The sequence below is a fragment of the Populus alba genome, chromosome 13, assembly GCF_005239225.2.
Source record: "Populus alba chromosome 13, ASM523922v2, whole genome shotgun sequence".
Taxonomy (NCBI): Eukaryota; Viridiplantae; Streptophyta; class Magnoliopsida; order Malpighiales; family Salicaceae; genus Populus; species Populus alba.
Window position 1 is genome coordinate 12,516,331 of NC_133296.1, and position 22,801 is coordinate 12,539,131.

Sequence of the window (22,801 nt, forward strand, 5' to 3'; positions counted from 1 at the left end):
AATAAAGATTCTTAATTTATTCGATTTGTTTTTTAAAAAATTATTATAACTAAAAAAACAAATCTGATATTGTATTAATATTTGATTTTGTGAAAAAAAAAAATCAATTTTATTATTTGTGGATGGTCTATTTATTAAGGTTTTTTTAAATATTTTTCTTTGATTTTTATTTTATTTTTATCTTATTGATAATTTATATATATATATATATTATATTTTCAATTATTCGTTTTCATTTCTCCATTTATTATAGCATTAATTAAAAATTTAACTTTATAATTTATAGTAAAGCACATGAAGTTTTTATATTTACTCTCACGTTCAATTATTTAGTTTTATAGCTATCATACACGGTGTTGATTTCTTAAGCGTAGTGTATAATTGGGTCCTAACGTGAACTAGAAGTTGCCATGGGTGACTGCGGACACCAAAATTTTTCAGAAGTCTTCCATACCTGAAAAGAAAAGGGAGAAGAAAAGGGGGGAAGGACAAAAAGCTCCATGGAAATGGTAGCTTCCTGGTAAGGGGTAAATCCCCACTCCCTCGAAAACAATAGCAAAATTAGGTGACAGATCATGGATGGTTATTAAAATCTCATTGACCTCTTTTATTGAAGCCCTACAAGAAAAATAAAATAAAAATAAAATAAAACACGGAAACCTAGTCAAATGCAATGCAAATGAGTGCAGATGCATCAAGGAGCCACATAGAGAATCTTCCTTTGTTGTATGGGACCCGTCTTTTTCTGATCCAATGAGACTCAGCAAAAGTTGTCTTTTTTGGTCAATTTGTCCACTTACCAGCCACCACTCATCATGATTGACCCAGCCGACGGTTCCGATTGAAGGGTTTCCATCAATCAAATCAGAAGTGACAAACTAACGGTCCTGATTTGTGGGATTGATTTGGTTATGGTGACACTGTGTCCTCATTGCTAACTGAGACTTTTGCTGATATATTGATGCTGTTGGAGCCCAGTTTTTCTTTTCCATTCTCTTTCTCAAAATAAATGGCGCAGCCAAGTTGAAGCAAAGCGTGTCTTGAATCTGGTGAGACTCGAGTTCTGCTGCTTCTCTTTGTTTTTGTTTTATTGAAAGCTTGCTGCTTTTTATCGCTTCTTCCAATTATATGTCTTGTGTTCGTTTGATTTGGTCTCAATTTATATGCTTTTTTGATTTAGGGTCTTGAATGAATGATTGGATGTTTTGATTTGTGCTTGCTTTAATGGTTTGCTTAAGAGTTTTGGAATGGTATTTGGGGAATTGGGTAACTCATTGGATTGAAAAAAGATGGGATTTTTAGGATGGATTAGGCTTTGTGCTGGTATAGATTCTTGTTTAGAGCTTCTTCTTCTTCTTCTTCTTCTTTAATAAAAGAAGAAGAGATCGAGGATCTTTCTTAAGTAAAGTTTGGATTTTTTTTTAATTTGTATCTGAGCTTAATAGAATTGATTATGGGTTAAATGAGAGAGAATTTGGATCTTGAGTTAAGAGTGAGGGGTTTGACTTTAGATGCAAAGGGGGGTTTTATTTCTGTCTTTGCATTGAAGGATGCTGATCTCATCAGTAAATGTGTGGAGGAAAATTATGTGTTGATTTTCTATCATGATATGGGAAATCGATATTGTTTTTCAAAAACTACTGGTAATCAGGGGGGAAATGGTAATGAAAGGTTAATAGATTGAGATTTTGGTCTTGTATTTTTTGTTTAGAAATCAATTTTCCAAGTTCAGAAATTTATTTTATTGCGCACTAAAGCTTAGGATTCTGATGAAGATTTTCTAATTCCTCGCATAAATTCCAGCTTTTTGTTAGCATTGATCTACACATACTAAGAGGAGTACATAATGGAACCTAAAGATAGGCCATCTCTAGATGCATGGGCAAATCCTTCATCCTCCAGTAATGGATTACCGAGAAAGATGGCCTTGGAAAATCCATCCTTTACCAATTTCAATTTACAGCAGCAGGAGCAGAAATGGGATGACACCTCCATTTTAGATTATGGTATTAGAATTGAGCCGCCTTTCCGAGAATTCAACCAAGCATCAGAATCTGAATATCTGCTTTCTTCCAACTGCAACAACCAACCCAAAGTCCTGGATCAAGAAGATGGACAAAATAATGAGGCACTTCAAACAAGCAAATTACAAGACTGGGATCCTAGATCCATGCTCAATAATCTTTCTTTTCTGGAGCAAAAGATCCATCATCTCCAAGATTTGGTGCATTTAATTGGTGGCCGCAAAGGCCAGGCTCTAGGGGGACAGGATCAACTTGTAACTCAGCAACAACAGCTCATAACTGCTGATCTTACTTCAATAATTGTTCAGCTGATCTCCACTGCAGGTAGTCTTCTTCCATCTGTGAAACATACATTTTCTACAGGCACTGCTAATGGACAGTTTGGACAGCTTGGGGGGCTTCTTTTTCCTCCTTTGGCTGGCATGAACTGTGCTCCACAGCCGCAACATGGTAGTGCAAGTAAAGTTTCTGATCAGTGCAACCAGATGGATGTTACAGGAAATTGCGGGACTGAACAGAACCACTCCATTGAAGAACATGAAATGAAAGAGGAAGAAGATGCTGATGAAGGAGAGAACCTTCCGCCTGGTTCCTATGATATATTACAACTAGAAAAGGAAGAAATACTTGCGCCACACACCCACTTTTGCACAATATGTGGGAAGGGGTTTAAGCGGGATGCAAACTTGAGGATGCATATGAGAGGCCATGGTGATGAGTACAAAACCCCTGCTGCACTTGCAAAACCCAACAAAGAACCCAGCTCAGAACCAGTGATTATTAAGAGGTATTCCTGCCCTTTTGCTGGTTGCAAGCGAAACAAGGATCACAAGAAGTTTCAGCCTTTGAAGACTATTTTATGTGTCAAAAACCATTACAAGCGAACTCATTGTGACAAAAGCTACATTTGCAGCCGATGCAACACCAAGAAGTTCTCAGTTATGGCAGATCTCAAAACTCATGAGAAGCATTGTGGGAAGGATAAATGGCTTTGTTCCTGTGGCACAACATTCTCGAGGAAAGACAAGCTTTTTGGACACATTGCTCTGTTCCAGGGCCATACTCCTGCTATCCCTCTTGAGGAAACTAAAGGACCTTATGTTTCATGTGATAAAGTGGATGGGAATGAAGCATCAAGTAAGGTTGGAAACACAAATTTCAGCCTTGGCTCCAATGCTGGTAGCGGAAGTGGGGCTCGAAATGTTATCGAAGTGAAGGAGGATGCTGATGATCCTGCTAGTTATTTCTCACCATTGAGCTTTGATACGTGTAATTTTGGTGGATTCCATGAGTTCCCTCGACCCCCATTTGATGATTCAGAAAGTTCATTCTCCTTTCTTGAAGCCCCATGATAGTCGTTGTCATATATGTAAGGTGCATGTAATTTCATGAGTTCAAATAAATGTTTGTTCTTTAGCCATTTCCTTAAGGTAAGTTTTAATATTCCACTATATCAAAGGTTCATTCCACTTGAACCCCATAATATTTCAACATCATACTTGGTTTAACAATGTAGAAATTTGTGATAGTTTTTGATAGTATAAGATACACTAGTGGTGAATTTGGAATATGGGGCCTTTCGCAGTTGGTGTCTTCACTGTCTAGTAAACAGCATTTTGCGAGGCCCAGAAATTTTCAAACTGGTTTTTGAAGCTGAAAGCGAGAAACTATTTTGGTGTGTTTAACAGGTAGAACTGTTTTGGAAGGGGTAATTTCTTTGCAGCAGTGGTTGCTTCCAGGCTTGTTATTCGTCTTCGACAACTTCATTGCATAAAACAGACGATGCTACCCACCCCACCCCACCTTATCCTTTTTCTTGTTTCTTCTTCCAGGCTCATCACTTCCAAATAATTCCTTAACAAAAGTAGCTTTTGATTTAAAGATTGCCAGCCAACTAGCACTTTCACATCACAACTTGTGACATTGTTCAGGAATCTGGGAATAAAGCCAATACATAATAAATTATGTATTGAATAAAACCAAAATATAATGAATCATGCATTAAGAAGCCAGCAATTGCCGTTAAAGTCGACACAAATCATTAAAAAAAACTTTATGAAATAATGAGAGCAACTGAGTGGCATGTTGCTGAGATGCCATTTTCCTCCTGGAATATCCTCTCCATGATGGCTACATGTTAGATGACCCCAAATCCAGGACGAAAAATATAAAAATGTGATGTTGAAATCCCACTAAATTACGATCAAACTCAAATCTCTTCACACAGCAAATAAACCTGCTTCATCTCAAGGGAGATTTCATTTAGTGGGAAAGATAATGTTGAAATCCCGGTCACCACTTTTCATCATACTAAATAGAAAAACTCATCGTTCAAAAGAACTGCTACTTGATGTTCTCCAAGACCAAAAAAAGTGGCCAACTCAACTTTACCATTGAATTGCTAAAACAAGTATCTGTTTCTGAACAAACTACATTGTTCTGACTGACTGATCTGCCCATACTGAGAATTATGAAGCAGAATGAGCTTCAAGCCCTTTGCACCTTCTCCTTTAGATGATTTCTTTGAAGGGCTTCGGTAATACCTTTCCTTCAAAACTAAATCGTCCGAGACAGACCAAGTCTGTCCTCTAGGAGAACTGTCAGCCCACAAGAACCTCTCAGAGAAGGGGTTCACCAGACTGTCACGAAATTCCTTGGCTGTCTCACAAAACAACCCCTGAAAAACAAACACAAACACATTTTCATTTTCTAGTGTAAGAATACGAAGACAGGGAGAGAGTTGATAGCAACGTACCTCTGACATGGCTTTGATCTTCAGGGTAACGTCATTAGTTAGAAGGATGAGCTGTCCATCTCTATTCATTTTCCTATAGGAAAGAGCATATTCAAGGATATGGTCTTCCGCTGTTGGTGAAACAATTTCTAGAAAGCTTCCTGTCCCACACGGAAACCCTTCACTTCCCTGACTGAATCGTGACTGTGGAGAAGCAGGTGGGGTTGGTGCTATGTGCCTTCCCTCCTCCATTGAGCTCTGGACATGAATCCACCATGGTGTTCTCACCATACACTCTTCTATCCATTCCAACACCAATGATGCCTCCGTTTTCTTTCTAAACAAGCTACTACGACGCTTCAAACAATCTAGTTCCCTTATCACTGATGTTATAAAACAGACACCGATATTTGTCAGAAATGAAATTTAGTAACATATAGCTCTAAAATTTAGAACAGCAAGAGAGATGATATTGAAAATTGTTCAAAATTTATTTACCCATTTTTGGAATGGCCAAATGAGTCCCCTTGAGACCTTGTAAAAGCTGTAATGACTTCCTAGACTCCTTGTCCACAAGAGAAGCTGTATCTGCCACCATGGTCCATCTTCTCTTTCCATCTCCAGTGAAGTTACTCTGCAAATGAACTCCATTTATTAACCTAGTTTACAGGAGCGAAATGTTAAACTTAAAATAGAAGACAGGTTTGTCACCTTCCGCATAATTTGAGAACAATTAACAGAAATACTGCTTCTTGTAGCATCGTTAGGGACTGAAGCTTCAGAATTGCTATTTCCTGAGAAATTCACAAGTAAAGATTGTAGTGGAACTCTTTCTGCCTTACACTCCTCTAGTGCCATCTCTTGCTTGAATTTCACTTGATTCCTTGAAGCTGGTATAGCTAATTTTGTTTGTTGGAGAACTTTTGGTGTCTGGTTCTCTTTGTCTGGAGAGGCGATCATCTCTTCTTCTGGTTGCTTATAGGGACTAAAAGCAATTTTTGAAGAGGTTGATCTGCGTGAGTTGGAAAGTTGCGTTTCTTCTCGTTTACCCTTCTTTTTCAAGGACTTCAACAGAAGAGTATTTGGTGAGTAATTCTCCTTGCCTGGGGTAAGGACTTCTTCTGCTGCTTCTGAACCAGGGAAAATAGTCTTTGAGATTGATCTATTCTCAATATTCTCCTGATTCTCCCATTCAACATCATCTCCTCTATTCTTTTCTCTACCCCTACTTGTTTGAAGCTGAAGAACAGCTTTGGGTTTCCCTCTTCTTGACCAGATGTTACGAGAGCTCTGTTTTTTCTCTGATCTGACGTGAGAGCTCTGCAAGTTCTCCTGGTTTTCAATTGAAGCAAGTACGGATTCTGGGGTCTGGCATTTTTTGCTATCTATGATCTCAGAGAGGAGTCCTTCAGGAAAAGATGAGCTCACAGATTCCGCTTCAAGGAGCGCAGAGCAGATGCTGGTGTATTCACTCTGCCCATGGTCATCCCTTGAAAGATTCTGGTTTTCCACTTCAAGCATATCAGCAGCAGCATGGTCATCAGAACATGAGGAGTTCAGGTTTGCCAGCAGATTTGTAGTGAAATTCTCTTGGGTTCCTTCTTCATATGTTGGGTCTAAAGCAACAGCATGGTCATCAGAACATGATGAAGTGTTCAGGTTCTCCAGCAGATTTGCAGTGAAATGCTCCCGGGTTCCTTCTTCATATGTTGGGTCTAAAGCAACAGCATGGTCACCGGAACATGATGAAGTGTTCAGGTTCTCCAGCAGATTTGCAGTGAAAGTCTCCTGGTTTCCTTCTTCATATGTTGATTTTAAAGAAACAGCTTGGTCATCAGAACATGTGGAGTTCAGGTTCACCAGCAGATTTGCTGTGAAATTCCCTTGGTTTCCTTCTTTATATGTTAGTTCTAAAGCAACAAGATGCTCTAGAGTCTGGTTTTCTTTTCTGACTTTTTTACTGTCATTCTCTGAAAGATCTTTTACAGGCAAAGACAAGTTCACCATTTCTATCCCATGAGAGAAGATATTAATTGGTTCATGGCCTTTCCTCAATAAGCTTCCATTTTCTGTTGCTCCTAGTATCTCAGAGGCTGACTGAGATTCCACTTCTGCAGTGGACAAGGAAGAAAACACAGCATTGGATTCTCTGATCATTGAACTCCCTTTGGTTTGTGTCTCCGGCAGGTCTTGTCGAACAGAAAAATATTCAGGGCTCTGGTTATGTCCATCATATTGCCGACACTTAGTTTCCGAAATAACTCCCTGGACAGTTGTGGGGCTTTTCACATTATGGTCATTTCTGAACGAGATTTCTATATCTTCATTTGCATCATAAAACAAAGAATCCATGCTTTCATCAGGCACTAAAGCAGCTGACGAGATCTCTTTCTTTGCAATTGACTCACAAATCTCCTCACAATACAAGGAGCCTACATCCTGTAATATTAAATCCAAAGACTTTGTTTCTCTATTTTCAACTGATGTAGAATCCATGGCCTGCACAAAAGACACAACCAAGAAAAATGCATAAATATTAATCAATTGCATTTTCTGCTGTACCACTTATCCACAATTTGGTCCGCTTCAACCACAATTTCTCACCTGATATCTTTCATCATCTTTTCCTGCCACTTCCAGTGAGCCTTTCTCTTCAACAGATTCTCTTTCAGTTGCCATTAAGTTCTCATCCTATACGATCCCAACACACAGAAGGTAAAAAATAAAGACATAAATAAGTAATATTTCAAGAAAAACCATCAGTCAACGATTAAACTGCCTCAACAATCAACTCTGGATTCTCATCGAACAAATTGAAAGAACAAAATTTGCGAATAACTTACAAACATCAGGTGGACATTCTAGTATATACAAACTAAGGCATGATTCTCTCACCTGAGACATTTTCGCCTCATTTTCTTCTTCAAGCACTAGATTTTCCTCTCGCTTCTCTCCAATCATTGCCATATCTAATGGTGATATAAATGGGGTTTCCATATCATATGCAAGGCTCAAAGGAACCCAGTGCAGCCTGTAGTACCTAGTAGAGCCACCAACCCTTATTGTATCACCTTCATTGAGCTCTACACGAAACCCCGGCTCAATCTTCTTCCCTGAAACCCAAGTCCCATGGACTATACAAGAAACAGGAACCCCATAAAAAAAAAAAAATTAAAACCCAATTTGAAGAATCAAATAAATCAAACAACAACTCAATTGTCACATACTAAACAGTAATTCAAGAAAGAAAAAAGAAACTATAAAAACCAAATCCAGCGACAACCCAAATAGAGCTAAATATAGACCAAGAGCAGATATCCTATTAAGGCGTAGTAATACAATAAAACACTAACCAAGAATCCATCAAAAACCTGATTCAGTGATAATCTAAGAGCAAGAGAATTGACTAAAAAAATAAGAAAAGCAATAAAGCAACCCATCAAGAAAAAGAAACCCGTAAAAAGCAAATTCAGTGACATCCACCCTACAAGTACATAATAACGCAAGAAAACATCAAGAATCAAGAACCCAGTTCAATGATCACACAAAAATGTCAAAGAACAGAAACAAATTTAGCCTAACAACTTATAATAACGCAATTTTCAAAGAATTAAACATAAGTCAAGAAAGGAACGAATGACATCAATAGACCATAAAAAACAAGGAAAGCCCACTAAAATCTACAATGAAACTAATATAAAGGAAGAAAACTGAAATTACCAGAAGATAAATCTGTGACAAAGAGCTTCTGTGAAGAGGGTCTTGAATTGATTTGAAGGTGGAATCTGCTAATGCTGGGGTGATTTAAAACAATATTGCAATCTGGGTGTCTACCAAAAGTCAAGATTTCTTCAGTTTCTTGAACTGGGTTGTCTTCATTTTCAATGGACGGCTCTGAAGATGTTGGTGAAGGTAATGGTGACTTGTCGATTACAAAAATGTTCTTGAGAATTGCACCGTTCCTTAGTACTGTAAAAAGTGGGATCTTTCTCTCTTCTTCTTCTTCTTCTTCTTCAGGTTTTTTCTCTTTGTTGCTTGCCATTTTTCTTGGGGTTTAAGAAAAATCCCTCTTTCCTGGGTTTCTCGAGAGAGAAAGCAGAATCTTAGTTTTAAAGAAAGAGACAGAGATGGGTTTTATATGGTTATCTTGTGGTGATGGAGAGAGGAACTTCGATTTTGAATTTTTATTTTGAAAATGGTGACCGTTAGGGTTTTTGGTGTTACTGCAACGGCTATTTATCTCCTTGCCATGCTGGATCGATAAAGATTAGTCATTGCTGGTGCTATGGATGATGTTGTTTAAACCGATCGTGGGCGTACATATGGCAAGGTGAGGTCAACGATGTCATTTCACAGAGGGAAGAGAAGCCGTACTTGCTACGTGTCATGTTCTGAGAGGCTAGATGTTATGGTATTGTGGAGGTTGTACACAGTTAATCCAAGTATTCCTACTTTTATGGGTACATAGCCTATCGGTTAAAATACATAATCGAGGGTTCCAAATGTATGTAATGAAAATGTATGTTTATTATCATCCAAAATATAAAATTTTAATAACCCGGCAAGATTGGTACTATGATTAAGCTTTACTTGTAAGGATTGAATTCTCATATTAGACAAAATAAAATAAATTTAACTTACTCAATCATGCTTATAATACTCGAACTAACTTAAAGAATTATCTTAAAACTCTTATTTATAAAATTTGAACTAACTAGGAAAATTATCTCAAAACTCAAACTATCCTCAAACTTAAATCGGTCTAATTTAAAGAAAAAATAAAATAAAAAATTATTTAATTTAATGCAATGAATTCATGGCCTGATTGACCAAAATAAAACTCAATTATGATATCATTAACTTTTTTAAAAAAAATTATATATTTATATCAAAACAAAATTTTAATTAATTTTATCTCATCCTATATTGAGTTTTATAACTATGCATCCAGAAATGCTAACTATTTACCTTTTACTATTTGAAAAACTCATCTTAAATGGATGCAAGAAAAACCTTTTTTTTTTTTTGGATTAAAATGAATTCTTTCTCTATGAGAATCTTAAAACAGGAGGAAAAGGATCGATTTGGTATCAAAAGAAAGAGATGGCAGAAGGGAAATTGTTTTCTTCAATATCCACGCTCAAGGATGCCAGAGATTGAAGGCAATCACAGAGAAGTAAGCTTTTGAAAGACGCTTTCCGGAGAAATAGATCTCTAGTTATTTTCCTAGCATTCACAAGAAAGCAAACTATTCAAACATGAAAGTCCCATTCATGAGGCATGTCTTTGACACTGATCTTCCTTGTTATGAACTCACAGTTCTCATTGCTAGCAAGGCCCGAACACCACAAAACCTAGGAAAAGAAAATTCAGGACCCGAAATGATTCATGAATGGTTGCAAAGCATATCAAAAGCGGTGTAATTGGAGTATTTTTAACTAATTGATCCACTGGACGTAAAATGAACTAGTGCATAATGCAGGATTGCACATCCCATGTGATATTTTATACCATTAAAAACTGAAAAGAACCAAAAAAAAAAAACAAAACAATAGATTTTGTGTGAAAGAGTTAAAAAAAACATATCCCCAATCTAACTTTAACCCCAAAACTGCCTCAAGGGAAGAAGTGGCTCTTCAATCTCTCTCACAGAGCACCAGGCAGGTGAAGATCAATCCTGCTTGTTACTTTCACGAGCCAGCCTAGCACGATGTCTTAGCTCAGCCCTTTTCCAACGAACGATCATGTAACACAAGGAAAAGAGAGTGTTTATCTGCAAAGACATAATAGGATCAGAACAAGTTGCAGGAAATGAAACAGACATAAAATGCAAGCAGATTAAAAAGGTGACTGCAAACACTCACCAGAATAATGGATGCAATGATAAGAAGAGGCCCAGACCAGAGTACCGAAAGAAAAAGTCCATGTGGATCGAAGTAATTCTGGCTTGCAAAGCTCCTCCAGTTGTCACCCAAGACTCTGTTAAGCCTCTCTGATAAGTATACACCAGCCACTACATGACACCAAATGACTAAATAGGATCAGATATCCAAGGATTTCTGCATTGAGCATGGAAATTACAATAGAAGAACACATCAGTGAGTGTTGCATGAACTCAGATTCCAGAATAGGCATTGACCTTACCCACAGCCCACAGAAATACAAGCTGATGAAAACTTGATATTGGGGACTGAAATGATTTTTTTTTATTTTTTATTTGGCACTGTGAACTACAAGCAGTGGTTAGTCAGCTGGTAGAAAAATGATTTTGGGAAACATGGAGTTGTGACCTAAAAAACTAGCTTTAAGTGTCTTTTATTGTCAGCATGAAGAGTTTAGGTGACATTTGTGAATCAACATTGAAACTAAGCACCTAATACAAACAAGAATCTAGATGACTTTTTGACTCCAAAAATGGTTTTCATTTGAAGGCTCTTGAAGCCCATAACAGTAATTTTAGCTGTCTTACTTCCAAAAGCACGACACAGGCAATCAGAAACAATTAGTTCAAATTTCTAACATTTAGACACAACCACACACAGACACTGTTTTAATAAATTCTGCACGTCCTCTTAGAATCATTTTGTAAAAGAAGTCTTTAATGATATAGATCAATCCAAATTACGATTAAAAGTCCAGCTCTATGATAAGCATCTTTACAAAATTCCACTATCATTATTAGATGGCAATACACCGTCCCACAATTCTCATGCCAAGAGTACATTACTGAAAAGCTATTACTATTAAACTGCTATTCCCATGTTCCACAACTAATACATGCAATGTGTTTTACACCAGTCCATAACTTTGGAAGACAAATTAAGCATTTTCAAAAAAAAAAAAAAAAAAGCTTTGATCTTGCATGGATAATTTACCTAAACTTCAAAAAAATCTGACAACCCATTAGTGCATTCAATCCAAATTTACAGTGAAAGAAAAAAAGAGGAAGAAACTTACAAGCTACAAGGAAAAAAGACATCTGGAAGTTAATATGTTTCCTTGAAACGACTGTTAGTATCAGCAACGCCAAATGGAATCCTATTAAACCCATTAACCAAGGTTCCTGTCCAAAACAAAACACACAAAAAATTCAGCTTCTTTTCAATATAAACCCTAAAAATCTTTTTTTAAAAAAATAAGCAAAAAATGGGTACCGTCCAGTCAATGGCGTGGAAAAAACCGATGAAATTATCAATGGCGGGTCGGAATCCGGATCGGAGCTCCGATGACAGTTTCTGGACCAGATCCGCCATCTGGTCCATGTGAGCTTCCAACGCTGATTTCAGCTCTTCCATTTTTCTCTCTTTCCGTCTTCTACTCTGCTAGGTTAACACAGGATTCTACTTCTACTTCTTTTGAATTCGCCACGTCACCAAGCTTTGCAGGATGACCAATTAAACATGTCCACGTTGCATACTTGCTAGCATAGTTATTAAACCCTCTGATCGACCCAATGATCTGTCTACACCTAGCCTGAGCCGAGTTTTCATTTGAATTGTTGACTCAGTCAACCTTGAAATACCTAGCAAGCCAACCGGTAACTTGAATGACCCGGTTAAAATTGACAATGCACAATTAAGCATATATTATAAAAAACTTTATTTAAAATAATGTTATTTTATTTATTTTAATCTAAAACGATATTATTTAATTAAAAACCAATAGACCCTTGACCCGGATTTCAACAGGGTCGGATCCTATTAACGAACGACTTGTAGTTTAAAGGCAGTTAATGACTTGGCTTTAGAATGTGACTAGAAAGTGAAGGTCTTCCCACCACCCCTAAAACTTTGTGAATTATGAGGAGAATAAACTTAAATTCTGATATATATCCCAAATTTTATTGCTATTTTTTTATTACAATATTCTAATATTGTTTATTAAATGCTGGATTTTTTATAATCATTATTTTTATTATTGTAATGGTAAAAAAAAAAAAAAAAAAAACAAAGGCTGCTCACCATTGATCGGTAAAGAGATAAGATCAAATGAACTATATACACCTAGTTTAGTAAGTTAATATGTTTTTTCAAGTGTATATTTATAGCCGTGTTCCATTTTTTTAATGAAATTTTTTTTTTATTTAAAATTAATTTTTTAATATCTTGAATAAGTATTAATATTAAAAAATAAAAAAAAAAAATTTATTATTTTAATAAATTAATAAATAAAAAGATATTTTAAAAATTAATTACTACTTTATTACCCAACCACCCTCGTTATTGCTACAACTACTTGAATGTTAATTTCTATACAGTGATGAAAAGGACTCTTTTTTTTTTTCTTTTCTATTTTATAAATCGTATCGGGGGGTAGGGGTTGGTTTGCAGTTGTTTTGCCGTTCTTTAAAGAGGACAATAATATTATATTTTAAAAAATCTTGTTTAAAAATAATGTTGTTTTAATTTTTTTTTAATATAAAATAATATTATTTAATTAAAAAACAATAGACCCTTAACCCGGATTTCAAAGGGTCGGATCCTACAACTATGCTCACAAGTGGATTTTGACTATTCATTAACGACTCGTAGTTTAAAGGCAATTAATGACTTGGTTTTAGAATGTAGAAAGTAGAGTAACCAAAAAAAAAAAATTGATTAAACTGAAAAAATAATAAGAAAAACTGAATTGTAAAAAAAACTAATTAAATTAATAAAAATTTTAAAAAAACCGACCAGTTCGATTCGGTTTCAGTTTTATACACCCTGAAACCGAAAAAAACCGAACAAAAAAAATGAGCCAAACAAAAAAAAAAAAAAAACCGAGCCAAACTGGAAAAAAAAAAACCAAGCCAAATCGAAAAAACTCAGCCAAACCGAGTCATAACCAAGCCAAACGGGTTTGAACCGGTTTTTGTCCTAAAAAGCCAAACCAAACTGAAACTAGTCGGTTCGGTTCGGTTTCGATTTTTTTTAAAATTTGATTTAATTATTATTTTTTTAATAAAATTGAATCAAATCAAAAATAAACATTTCAAATATAAAGCGCAGGTATTTCCCACCACCCCTAAACCTTTGTGAATTGTGAGGAGAATAAACTTAAATTCTGATATATATCCCAAATTTTATTCTCTATTTTAATGTTGATATTATTATAAGACTTACACAATTCCTTCATGAAACCCTATTTTTTTACAAAATAGTATTATTCCGTCAAGGAAGAATAATACATGCAACTTTGTAAGAATAGTTTCTCAAACAAAATTAATTAATAATTTTTTTTTATTAATATAGATATCTAGATCAACTTATATAGATCTTAATTAATAAAATCTGAAAAAATTTAAGTTTTTCTTTGCTATTTCAAGTATTACACCACATTGAAAATTTGAGATAAAAAAACGTCATTGCTAATTAATATTTAAAATAATATGATCAGGGACAGCCAAATCACATTTGATTGTTTATCAAATACCGGATTTTTTATAATCATTATTTTTATTTTTATTGTAATCGGAAAAAAAAAAAAAAAAAAACAAAGGCTGCTCACCATTGATCGGTAAATAGATTAGATCAAATGTACTGTATACACTGAGTAAGTTAATCTGTTTTTTAAAGTTTATATTTATAGCATGCATTAGGTTTTTTTTTTTTTTTTAATGAAAACTTTAATTTTGTTTAGTTTAAAATTAATTTTTTTTGTATTTTGAAGTATCAATGTCAAAAATAAATTTAAAAAAATAATAAAAATTATTAATTTAATATATTAATAAATAAAAAGACATTTTAAAAATTAATTACTACCATATTACCCAACTACCCTCGTTATTGCTACAACTACTTGGATGTTAATTTCTACGCAGGGATGAAAAGGACTTTTTTATTTTTTATTTTTTGATGTTTCGTACGTGGGAGGGTTTGGAATTTGGATTGCAGTTGTTTTGCCGTTCAAAGAGGACAATAATAGTTAATGGTTAATCACTAACTAATGTGGCCCGAGCTATGATGTGGATTGGAACTTTTTTTCTGGCAAAAAAAAAAAAAAAAAGGTATAAATATGCAAGTATTTTAATACATTTTATGACACCAAGAAAAATTATAATCATAAACTACTGAAAATCTTATACATATATTTAATTAAATAAATTAAAAACCATTTGTTATAATAAATTTAAAAAATAGTTATTTATAATAATTAAATATTAAATTAAAAAATCAGAGATGTATATATTTATATATGGTCTTGTAATATGGACAAGGACTAGATTATGTTAAATAGCTTAATTTGTTTTTTAGAATCATTTTTTTTTTTATTGAATTAGATAATCATATAAAAAAACATGCAAAAGAAATAGAGTCGAATTAATCTCTCTCTTTTTTTAACACTAAAAAAATATTCAAATATTGATAATGTGTTTTTAAAAAATAATAATCATGAATTTAAAATCTAACCTATTAAATAATATATTTTTATAAAAATTAATATCAAGTTAGAAGTATATTATACCGATCTAGATAAATTATATTAAGTTAATTAAATAAATCTCATATCAAAGTCTTGAAAACAAAAAGCATTATAGTTGGTCATTAGTTTAAAAAATAGGGTTATTATACCATGAAAGTCTTTTGATTAAAAATAAATTATCTTCAAGTGTGACTGGAAACTATGAATCTGTAAGAATTTTACTTTTTGATGTGATATTTAAATTATATAGAGTAATTAAAGATATATAAAAACACATTTATCTAATTGCAAGCCAACCACTCTCTTGGATAATTAGTTTGTCCTCTTTGGTTCCATCTGGAGCAGAAATTATCATAATTAGGGCATTGAATATTGCCACAAACATGTTTATTGCTGGGTTCATGTGTATCGTCTCACCATCAAGTTCACAAAACGTTAAAGCTACGACATAAACACAAGTAATTATGTCATTGTGGCGTATGGGAAATTTAGGGCAAATTAACCACACTGGATTTTATACATAAATTGATAAGATTCATACGACTAATTGGTTTGGTTTTATGCAAGTTCATGCACCAAAATGCTGGGGAGCCGGGGAACAAGACCTAGGGATGCTTGAGTTCTATTAGTTACTCTAGCTCAGGCCAAAACTAGCTCTATGATCGTTAACAAATGGGAAAAAAGAAGAGGAAAATCATACTATATAAATAGCTAATTTATAAGTTTTATAATATTATTATTCACTCTTGCTAGCATCGATCTTTTATGGGTTGGTAAAAAGACATTATCACAAGCTTGCGGGGATGTGAAGTTTACTCCAAGATGGATTGATCATGGTAATATCAGACAGAAGGCATCCATTTTCACCTTCCCATGAGAGATCCTCAAAAAATATTGTATGAAGTTGAAGGGACAATCTGTTCCCAAGGTCCAAATCAGAACTTTTGAAAAAGGGCAATGATTTTTTGTTTTTTGGTTGAGAAAGAGAGAGAACAATATTTAGTAGGCTAGGTAGCAGGATGAAGATTAATTTTAATGTAATGAGCACAAAAAAACATGCATGATCATGGTAAATACTCTATTATTTGATTGAAGTTACAAAAATCATGAATATGTTAGCTGGAAATGGCAATAATGCAGCAACTATCATACACAATGCCATGCAGAGGCAGTGATCAAACACCTATCTTGCCATCCTAGAGAAATAGCTTTCCCATCATCTCTTTCAAAAACCTTGAACCCTCCACCACTCTCTCCATCAAATTGAAGAGGACAATAATGGGTTCTAATTTTCAAAAGAAGCTTGGCTTGTATCAAGGACTTGGAGCTAAGTTTCAAGCCTGCAAATCCATGACCCTCCATCCTTCCTTTCCATGTTTCCATCTTGTCATATCTTGGACAGTTTGCATCATCTTTGTCATAGTTGAGCATGCTTTTGATCTCTTTACCAAGATGATTCTTTTCGATGCTTAATCTCTCTGAGCTTTCTAGAGGAAGAAAATCATCTAAAGAATCAAACATGGCTGCAAAGTAGTGCAAGGACTCCATGAATCTCGATAGAAAGCTTCTTGGGCTTCTGCTACCTTCTTGCTCCACCAAGACAACAATGGAGGGGTTAAGTGAATGTATTGACTTTAATGTGTCAGATATCTTCAAAGAATCATTCAAAGTATTCAAATGAAATACTAAATTCACAGCAACTGTTTCATTTTTCTTTTTCCTTAGGTTGATGAGCTTAGACCCTCTTAACAGCCCTTGGAACTCAAAGACAAGATTGCGAAACCCTTTCGCAAAGCTGACTAATCTACTCTCAGTTTCTTGCAATTCTTCCGCACTTTTTCCGAATCCAGTTACTCGCAGTGAAATTCGGTTGCCACTGCTGGCCTTTTCGGAGAGAGATTGTATCAGAGAAGGCCATTGGAAGCCATAGGAGACGTCAAAATCAATAACATGCAATGCACTGTTGTTATTATCTTCTTCCTTCTCATAGGCCTCAAGGATAGTCTGGTTTGCTGTGAAATGAGCGAGCTGGTAATAAGGAGACACCCTGTAGAGATCCGTGAACGCCAAGAACTCTTCTTCACTTGTTGGTTCCTTCATGATCATGTCGTAGAAGGGAGATTTCTTGGTGAGGAGCCTCGCAGCCAATCCATCAGCAAAATAAGCAACAACCCTTTGCACCGAGTCACCGGTGAAGGAGACACTTTGATATAATTCTGTCAGATTCTCCAAGGCTGAGCCTACATTGTTCTCATCAGCTGCTGTGGCAGCAGCTATGAGAAGCAAGTGAATCAAATGAAGCCCTTTGCCAGTTTCTTCAACAGCTGCTTTCTTCTTATGGTCTAGCTTTATCATCTGCTCCCTCATCTGGAGTAGCCGATATATCTTCGCTTCACTACAACCCTCGTAACTATTCATCAAAGGATTGAAAACATGATCTGCCCTTGATCTCTTTCTCTTCCTTTTCATGTCACCACCACCGGAGTCTGTAACAGTCGCCAGGCTAAGATTCAAAAGTTCCTCCTCTTCTATGTCTTCCATCAATGCAAGAGAGAGATGAAGGAGAGAAATATTGCAAGAAGTAAATTTTAGGTTGAGAAAGAGAAGATGATCACAGTTGAGTTTTTATCGAAGAAATGGGGCGTTGGAATAAATCATGTATATTCCATTGTGTCATTACATGGAAATAGGACAAAAGACTAGAGAGACAAGAGGTAGGAGTTTTTTTTTTTTTTTTTTTTGACTTACCAATAGGGAAGGGGGAGACAGAAGATGAGCATCTTTTTATTCTCAAAGAAACCGGTGACTTAGGTCAAGAAAACATTTCGAAAGTTTTGTGTTTGTCTAAAGGGATGCTTTGAAAATACCATGGGAAATGGAGTTGTTTTTCTGAGGGTCTAATTTGGTAGTTGTTCGGAAGTTGCCATACACGACATCATGAAGTCGACAAAAAACAGCTGGGAAAATGGGGAATCCAAACCTACCATTCTCGACGACTTGTCCTTTCTTTCTTTCTCCTAGATGCCATATGCAAGTGTGGTTCATTTTCTTGCTTAAAATCTTGTCTTAGATTGCTGTAGCTTGAAAAGGGAGTTGAACTTGGATGATACTTTCCAGCTAGAGAAATTCACTAAGCTTTCCATGTGCATCATGCAGTGGAAACAATCTTAAACTTTAAAAACCAAATGACAAGGTGAGAAATATAAACAAAAACTATCACAATTAATCATATAAAAGCACATAGAATTTATTTAGTTTGGAAATATAAACAAAAACTAGCACAATTAATCATATAAACCAGAATTAATAACTCAAAACTCATTTTTTCTCTCCTCTCTTTAGCCAACAAAGTGTATAGAATAGAAACACTACTCATAAAATAAGTCTTACTCTAAAGTATGATAACTTAATGTTTTTATATGGAGTAAATACATGGATATTTCTTTACTTACTTAGGTCTATAATTTAAGACAAACCAAATCTCTATTTTGATTTAAATAATTGAGTCAACTTAATTACAAAACTTGAACACCTTTCTAATCGCCTTCACCAAACACCTCTCAAGTACCACACAAACCAATCAAGTTTAGGTAACGTTTGAACTTGATTATAGAGATAGGCTTCGTAAACATATCTATAGGGTTCTCAATTGTAGTAATCCTTCTTCACTTATACAACACCGTGTGACATGATATCCAGATTAAAGTAATACCTGACATTAATATGTTGGATCCTTTAATGGTACATTCAATTCTTGTCCAGATGAATGACACTTTTATTATCATAATGCATTATAGTTAACTCATATGATAAATCAAGATTATCAACCAAACCTCTTAGTTATAAAGTTTCTTTCATATCTCTGTCAATGTTATATACCCAGCCTCTATTGTTAACAAGGTATCAGTGGATTAAAAAATTACTTTCCAATTAATGGCACACCCTCAAAAAGTAAAAATATAACATGTCAATGATGTTTTTCTATTCAAATCATTAGCATAATTTGAATCTACATAACCTTTAACACTACTTCTAATGTTGTTACTCTATCATATACCAAACCAATATTTGTACTACCTTTAAGATAACAAAGTATTCATTTCACATCCTTTTAGTGATCTTCACTAGGATTTCCTGTAAATCTAATGACCACAGTAATAAAATGTGAAATGTTTGAACGACTGCAGACTGTAACATACATAATACTTCCAGCTATACTAGTACAAGCAATACCTGACATGTGCTCCTTCTCCTCCTCAATTTCTATGACAAAGCTGAAGATAACCTGAAACAGAATGTAAATGGAGTATTCACTAATATGCAGTCATGCAAACCAAAATGCTCAAGTCCCTTCTCAAGATAATTCCTTTATGACAATTGTAACTTGCCTACACTTAGATCTCTATCGATGTTCATACCTAAAATCTTATTAATTATACCTAAAACTTCATTTTAAACTCACCATTCAATTGATCTTTCAAATTGTTAATCTTAAATAATATTGATTACACTTATTATATTGTATGTATTTCATTTAAAATAAATTCTTGTAAATTTAGGATGAAAATTATTATCACGTAGAAAATGAGAATTTTCTACGAAATTGAATTATTAAAAATTGCTGGTAGAAATTGAATAGAATCAATTGGTTTGTGGCATATATGTTATCTATTTGAAGGATTAAAATCTTTGAGTAGCTTCCCATATAAGAGAGATGTTGCCGAATTGGTTTTAAAAAATAGAAATTGTTTTTTTTTTCATAAATTTATATAGATGCCAAGGGCAAAGTTTATTGCAAGTCATGACGATAGGATTGCTACTAATTCTTCTAGCAATGATAATTACAACCAAAAGTCATTAGGTGCCGACCAAGAAGATACACCTAAGGCACATGCATTGACTCACAATGTTGCCTCATTGAATGCGATGTTGTAATGTCAAGAAGGGGTCCTTTCACAGCGTGATCCATTCACCCACAAGTATGAGGCCTAATGTAAGGACAACCTTTTAATATAAATTTGTTTTGCTTTCACAACGAAATGTTTAATAATTTTCTTAAAAAAATTAATATTTTATTAAATTTATCTAATTTCAGGTTTACAAACATTAAGGCTGCAAGAACGATAACATCATTATTTAAATCATCGATGGAAATTATATTGTTTCAATGGAGCTAAATTTTTAAACATCCTGAATGGAAAACCGTTGGTCGATGCATGGTTTTCAAGGTTTAAAGTTAATATTAACTTAAATTTTTTTATTATGTTAATTATTTTACTTTATTGAAAGTACTAAAATTTTTATTTTTATAAATTTTACTGCAAAGAAAAATTTGAATGGGACAGAGCTGGTGATAATATTGTGAGGAGGGTTTGAGAGAATCACGCTGCAACTAGGTAACATCGAAATTCATGATAGTTTTTTTATTTCAAATATTAAAATTTTATTTGTCATTTACTTATATAATTCATTTATACCATATAGATTGTGTGATTTTTGGTACATGGCGCAAAAAATCTAAAAAATATACGAAAGAAAGCGATCTACTATGTTGAAAGGATTTTAGGCAGCCATTCTTCTTAGAGATTGTATGGGCATAATACATTCAACACATGATGTCCGTGTGTTTCACGCGACGGTCATAGTCCGGTGCAGGGAATCGAAGCCGACATGTTCACGGTTTCGTTACAACGCACATCAGCGGCTCCGTTTTGTTTCATTCACTTGCGAAATGGATGGTAAGATTTTTTTTTAATTACATCCATTTTTTATTTGTTGGTTTTTATAAATATATTTAACTACCAATATTTTTATCTTACATGCTACAATTATTGGACATGAGCCAAGCCAATGGAGCATTTTATGGAAACACACATATAGAGTGATGACCGCCAAAATAAAGGTATAATAGTTTGTGGATAACTGAGCTCAACATTTAATGATATGTTGGTTTTACTGTCACAGCACAGTAATTTATGTTTAGAGCCGCAGTGAAAACTCAAATCCATTTAATATATATATATATATTACAAGAACTTGTGTTATAGTATGCATTTGATCACCACAAGTTTTTATTTAGTGATGATGGTGTTTTGATTATCTAGTATCCAATATTTTGTTATGATAGTCTTGCACAAACAAATTTTTCCAGATGATTTAGAAAATTTGAGAAGTATTTTCTTCTAAAACAATTAATTTTATGATCATCATACAATTATTACTCAACAATAAGGCCAAACAAATTGTCAAATGGTAATTACTTATAATCATATTTTGGAACTTGCTAGGGTTTGCCTCCTTCCCAGTTGTCTGAAGTTTCAATATGCATAGAAAAGAATATTAGAAGTGTGAAAAGTAACCCTATATATGCCATACCAAGCTACCTCTTGCCGTGCTTCTTGGATAAGAAAGAAATTAGTGCAAGAACCTATCATTAAATACTTTGATTATCCCATAACTTTTCTATAATTTTTCCACGACTACTCCATTGTTGTTGATCACCTTTTTTTGTGGAGAAAATCAAGAGATACCATACCCACATATTTTTTCTACCATATATATGAACATGGCTTTTCCATTTTTCACATTATTCAAAGCCAACACGGCTCAAGAACCTATCATTAAATACTTTGATTATCCCACAACTTTTTTTATAATTTTCCCACGACTACATCATTGCTGTTGATCACCTTTTTGGTGGAGAAAATTCAGTGATACCATATCCACATATTTTTCTACCATATATATGAACATGGCTTTTCCATTTTTCAAAGTCAACACGGTTTCCTTATCTCATATTCAAGGCATCAGATCTTGTTCTTCAAAGTTCTAGCTCCATATCATGAGAGGATCCTTGAAAACGTAGAAATTATAAACTTTATGGGTTTGAAGAGGACATGATCAAATACTGTTTTTATGAACAGTTAAAAAGTTTGAAATTAACATGATGTTGGAGATCACGACAAAGTCACAAGTCAATGATCTAATGGACTCAACATATTTGAAAGTGCCAGAAAAACAAAACCCTCCATTTTCTTTTTCTTTTTTATTTAAAATGTAAGAGTTTTAAATATGAACACGATCTTGAGCCCAAGAACCAAAATCGATATGTTGAAATATAAGTCTATTATTGCCTTATTTCTCAAGTAATAATGTGAAATCTCCTCCTTTTTTCTAATATCAAAGAAGATAGTAAATGAACTCATGATTTTGGGAGAGAAATAATACCGCCGAGACTTGACATAGCATTTAAAGTATTAACTACTAACAACTCCATACTATATTAATATTAGATCAAACAACTTTTTTTTTAGAAAAGAAAACATGGAATTGAGCAAGACGGCTATGAAGGCTGGGAAAACAAAGAAACAAATACGTAATCTGGATTTGCGTTTGTTTTTATATATATGTGTGTCCAATGGATTGAATATTCCTCGAAATAGAAAATAGGGTATTGTACTTTTCGTAAGACATGATAGATGCTTTGATCAAAGATTGGATAAAGAAAAGGTAATAAAAAAGTGGAGTGGCATTTGTCTTCGAGTGGTTTGATCGATTCCTTGCGATGAAGAAGGTCATTTTCTTACCAAAACCCTTTGTCTTCAGTATGATCATGGCAGCGGCTGATATTCATGTTTTT

At 34.3% G+C, this 22,801-nt stretch overlaps 4 protein-coding genes across 4 annotated transcripts; 1 reads left to right on the forward strand and 3 right to left on the reverse strand.

The window, feature by feature from the left end:
- Window positions 1–673: 673 nt before the first annotated feature.
- Window positions 674–3,444, forward strand: LOC118035517 (protein SENSITIVE TO PROTON RHIZOTOXICITY 1). Its single transcript, XM_035041104.2, has 2 exons — window positions 674–1,049; window positions 1,804–3,444. The coding sequence occupies exon 2, from the start codon at window positions 1,847–1,849 to the stop codon at window positions 3,374–3,376; it is 1,530 nt and encodes a 509-aa protein (XP_034896995.1). The 5' UTR covers window positions 674–1,049; window positions 1,804–1,846; the 3' UTR covers window positions 3,377–3,444.
- A 554-nt stretch (window positions 3,445–3,998) lies between these two features.
- Window positions 3,999–8,966, reverse strand: LOC118035516 (FHA domain-containing protein PS1). The gene is made up of 7 exons (XM_035041103.2): window positions 8,479–8,966; window positions 7,654–7,892; window positions 7,363–7,449; window positions 5,470–7,257; window positions 5,257–5,392; window positions 4,780–5,141; window positions 3,999–4,701 (listed from the first exon to the last, which is right to left on the reverse strand). The coding sequence occupies exons 1-7, from the start codon at window positions 8,798–8,800 to the stop codon at window positions 4,426–4,428; spliced, it is 3,210 nt and encodes a 1,069-aa protein (XP_034896994.1). The 5' UTR covers window positions 8,801–8,966; the 3' UTR covers window positions 3,999–4,425.
- Window positions 8,967–9,862: 896 nt separating this feature from the next.
- Window positions 9,863–12,094, reverse strand: LOC118035515 (uncharacterized). Its single transcript, XM_035041102.2, has 4 exons — window positions 11,913–12,094; window positions 11,716–11,821; window positions 10,623–10,771; window positions 9,863–10,531 (listed from the first exon to the last, which is right to left on the reverse strand). Exons 1-4 carry the CDS (start codon window positions 12,051–12,053, stop codon window positions 10,430–10,432), a joined length of 498 nt encoding a protein of 165 aa, XP_034896993.1. The 5' UTR covers window positions 12,054–12,094; the 3' UTR covers window positions 9,863–10,429.
- Window positions 12,095–16,226: 4,132 nt separating this feature from the next.
- Window positions 16,227–18,275, reverse strand: LOC118035514 (GRAS family protein RAM1). Its single transcript, XM_035041101.2, has one exon. It carries the CDS (start codon window positions 17,701–17,703, stop codon window positions 16,309–16,311), a length of 1,395 nt encoding a protein of 464 aa, XP_034896992.1. The 5' UTR covers window positions 17,704–18,275; the 3' UTR covers window positions 16,227–16,308.
- Between the last annotated feature and the right edge of the window lie 4,526 nt (window positions 18,276–22,801).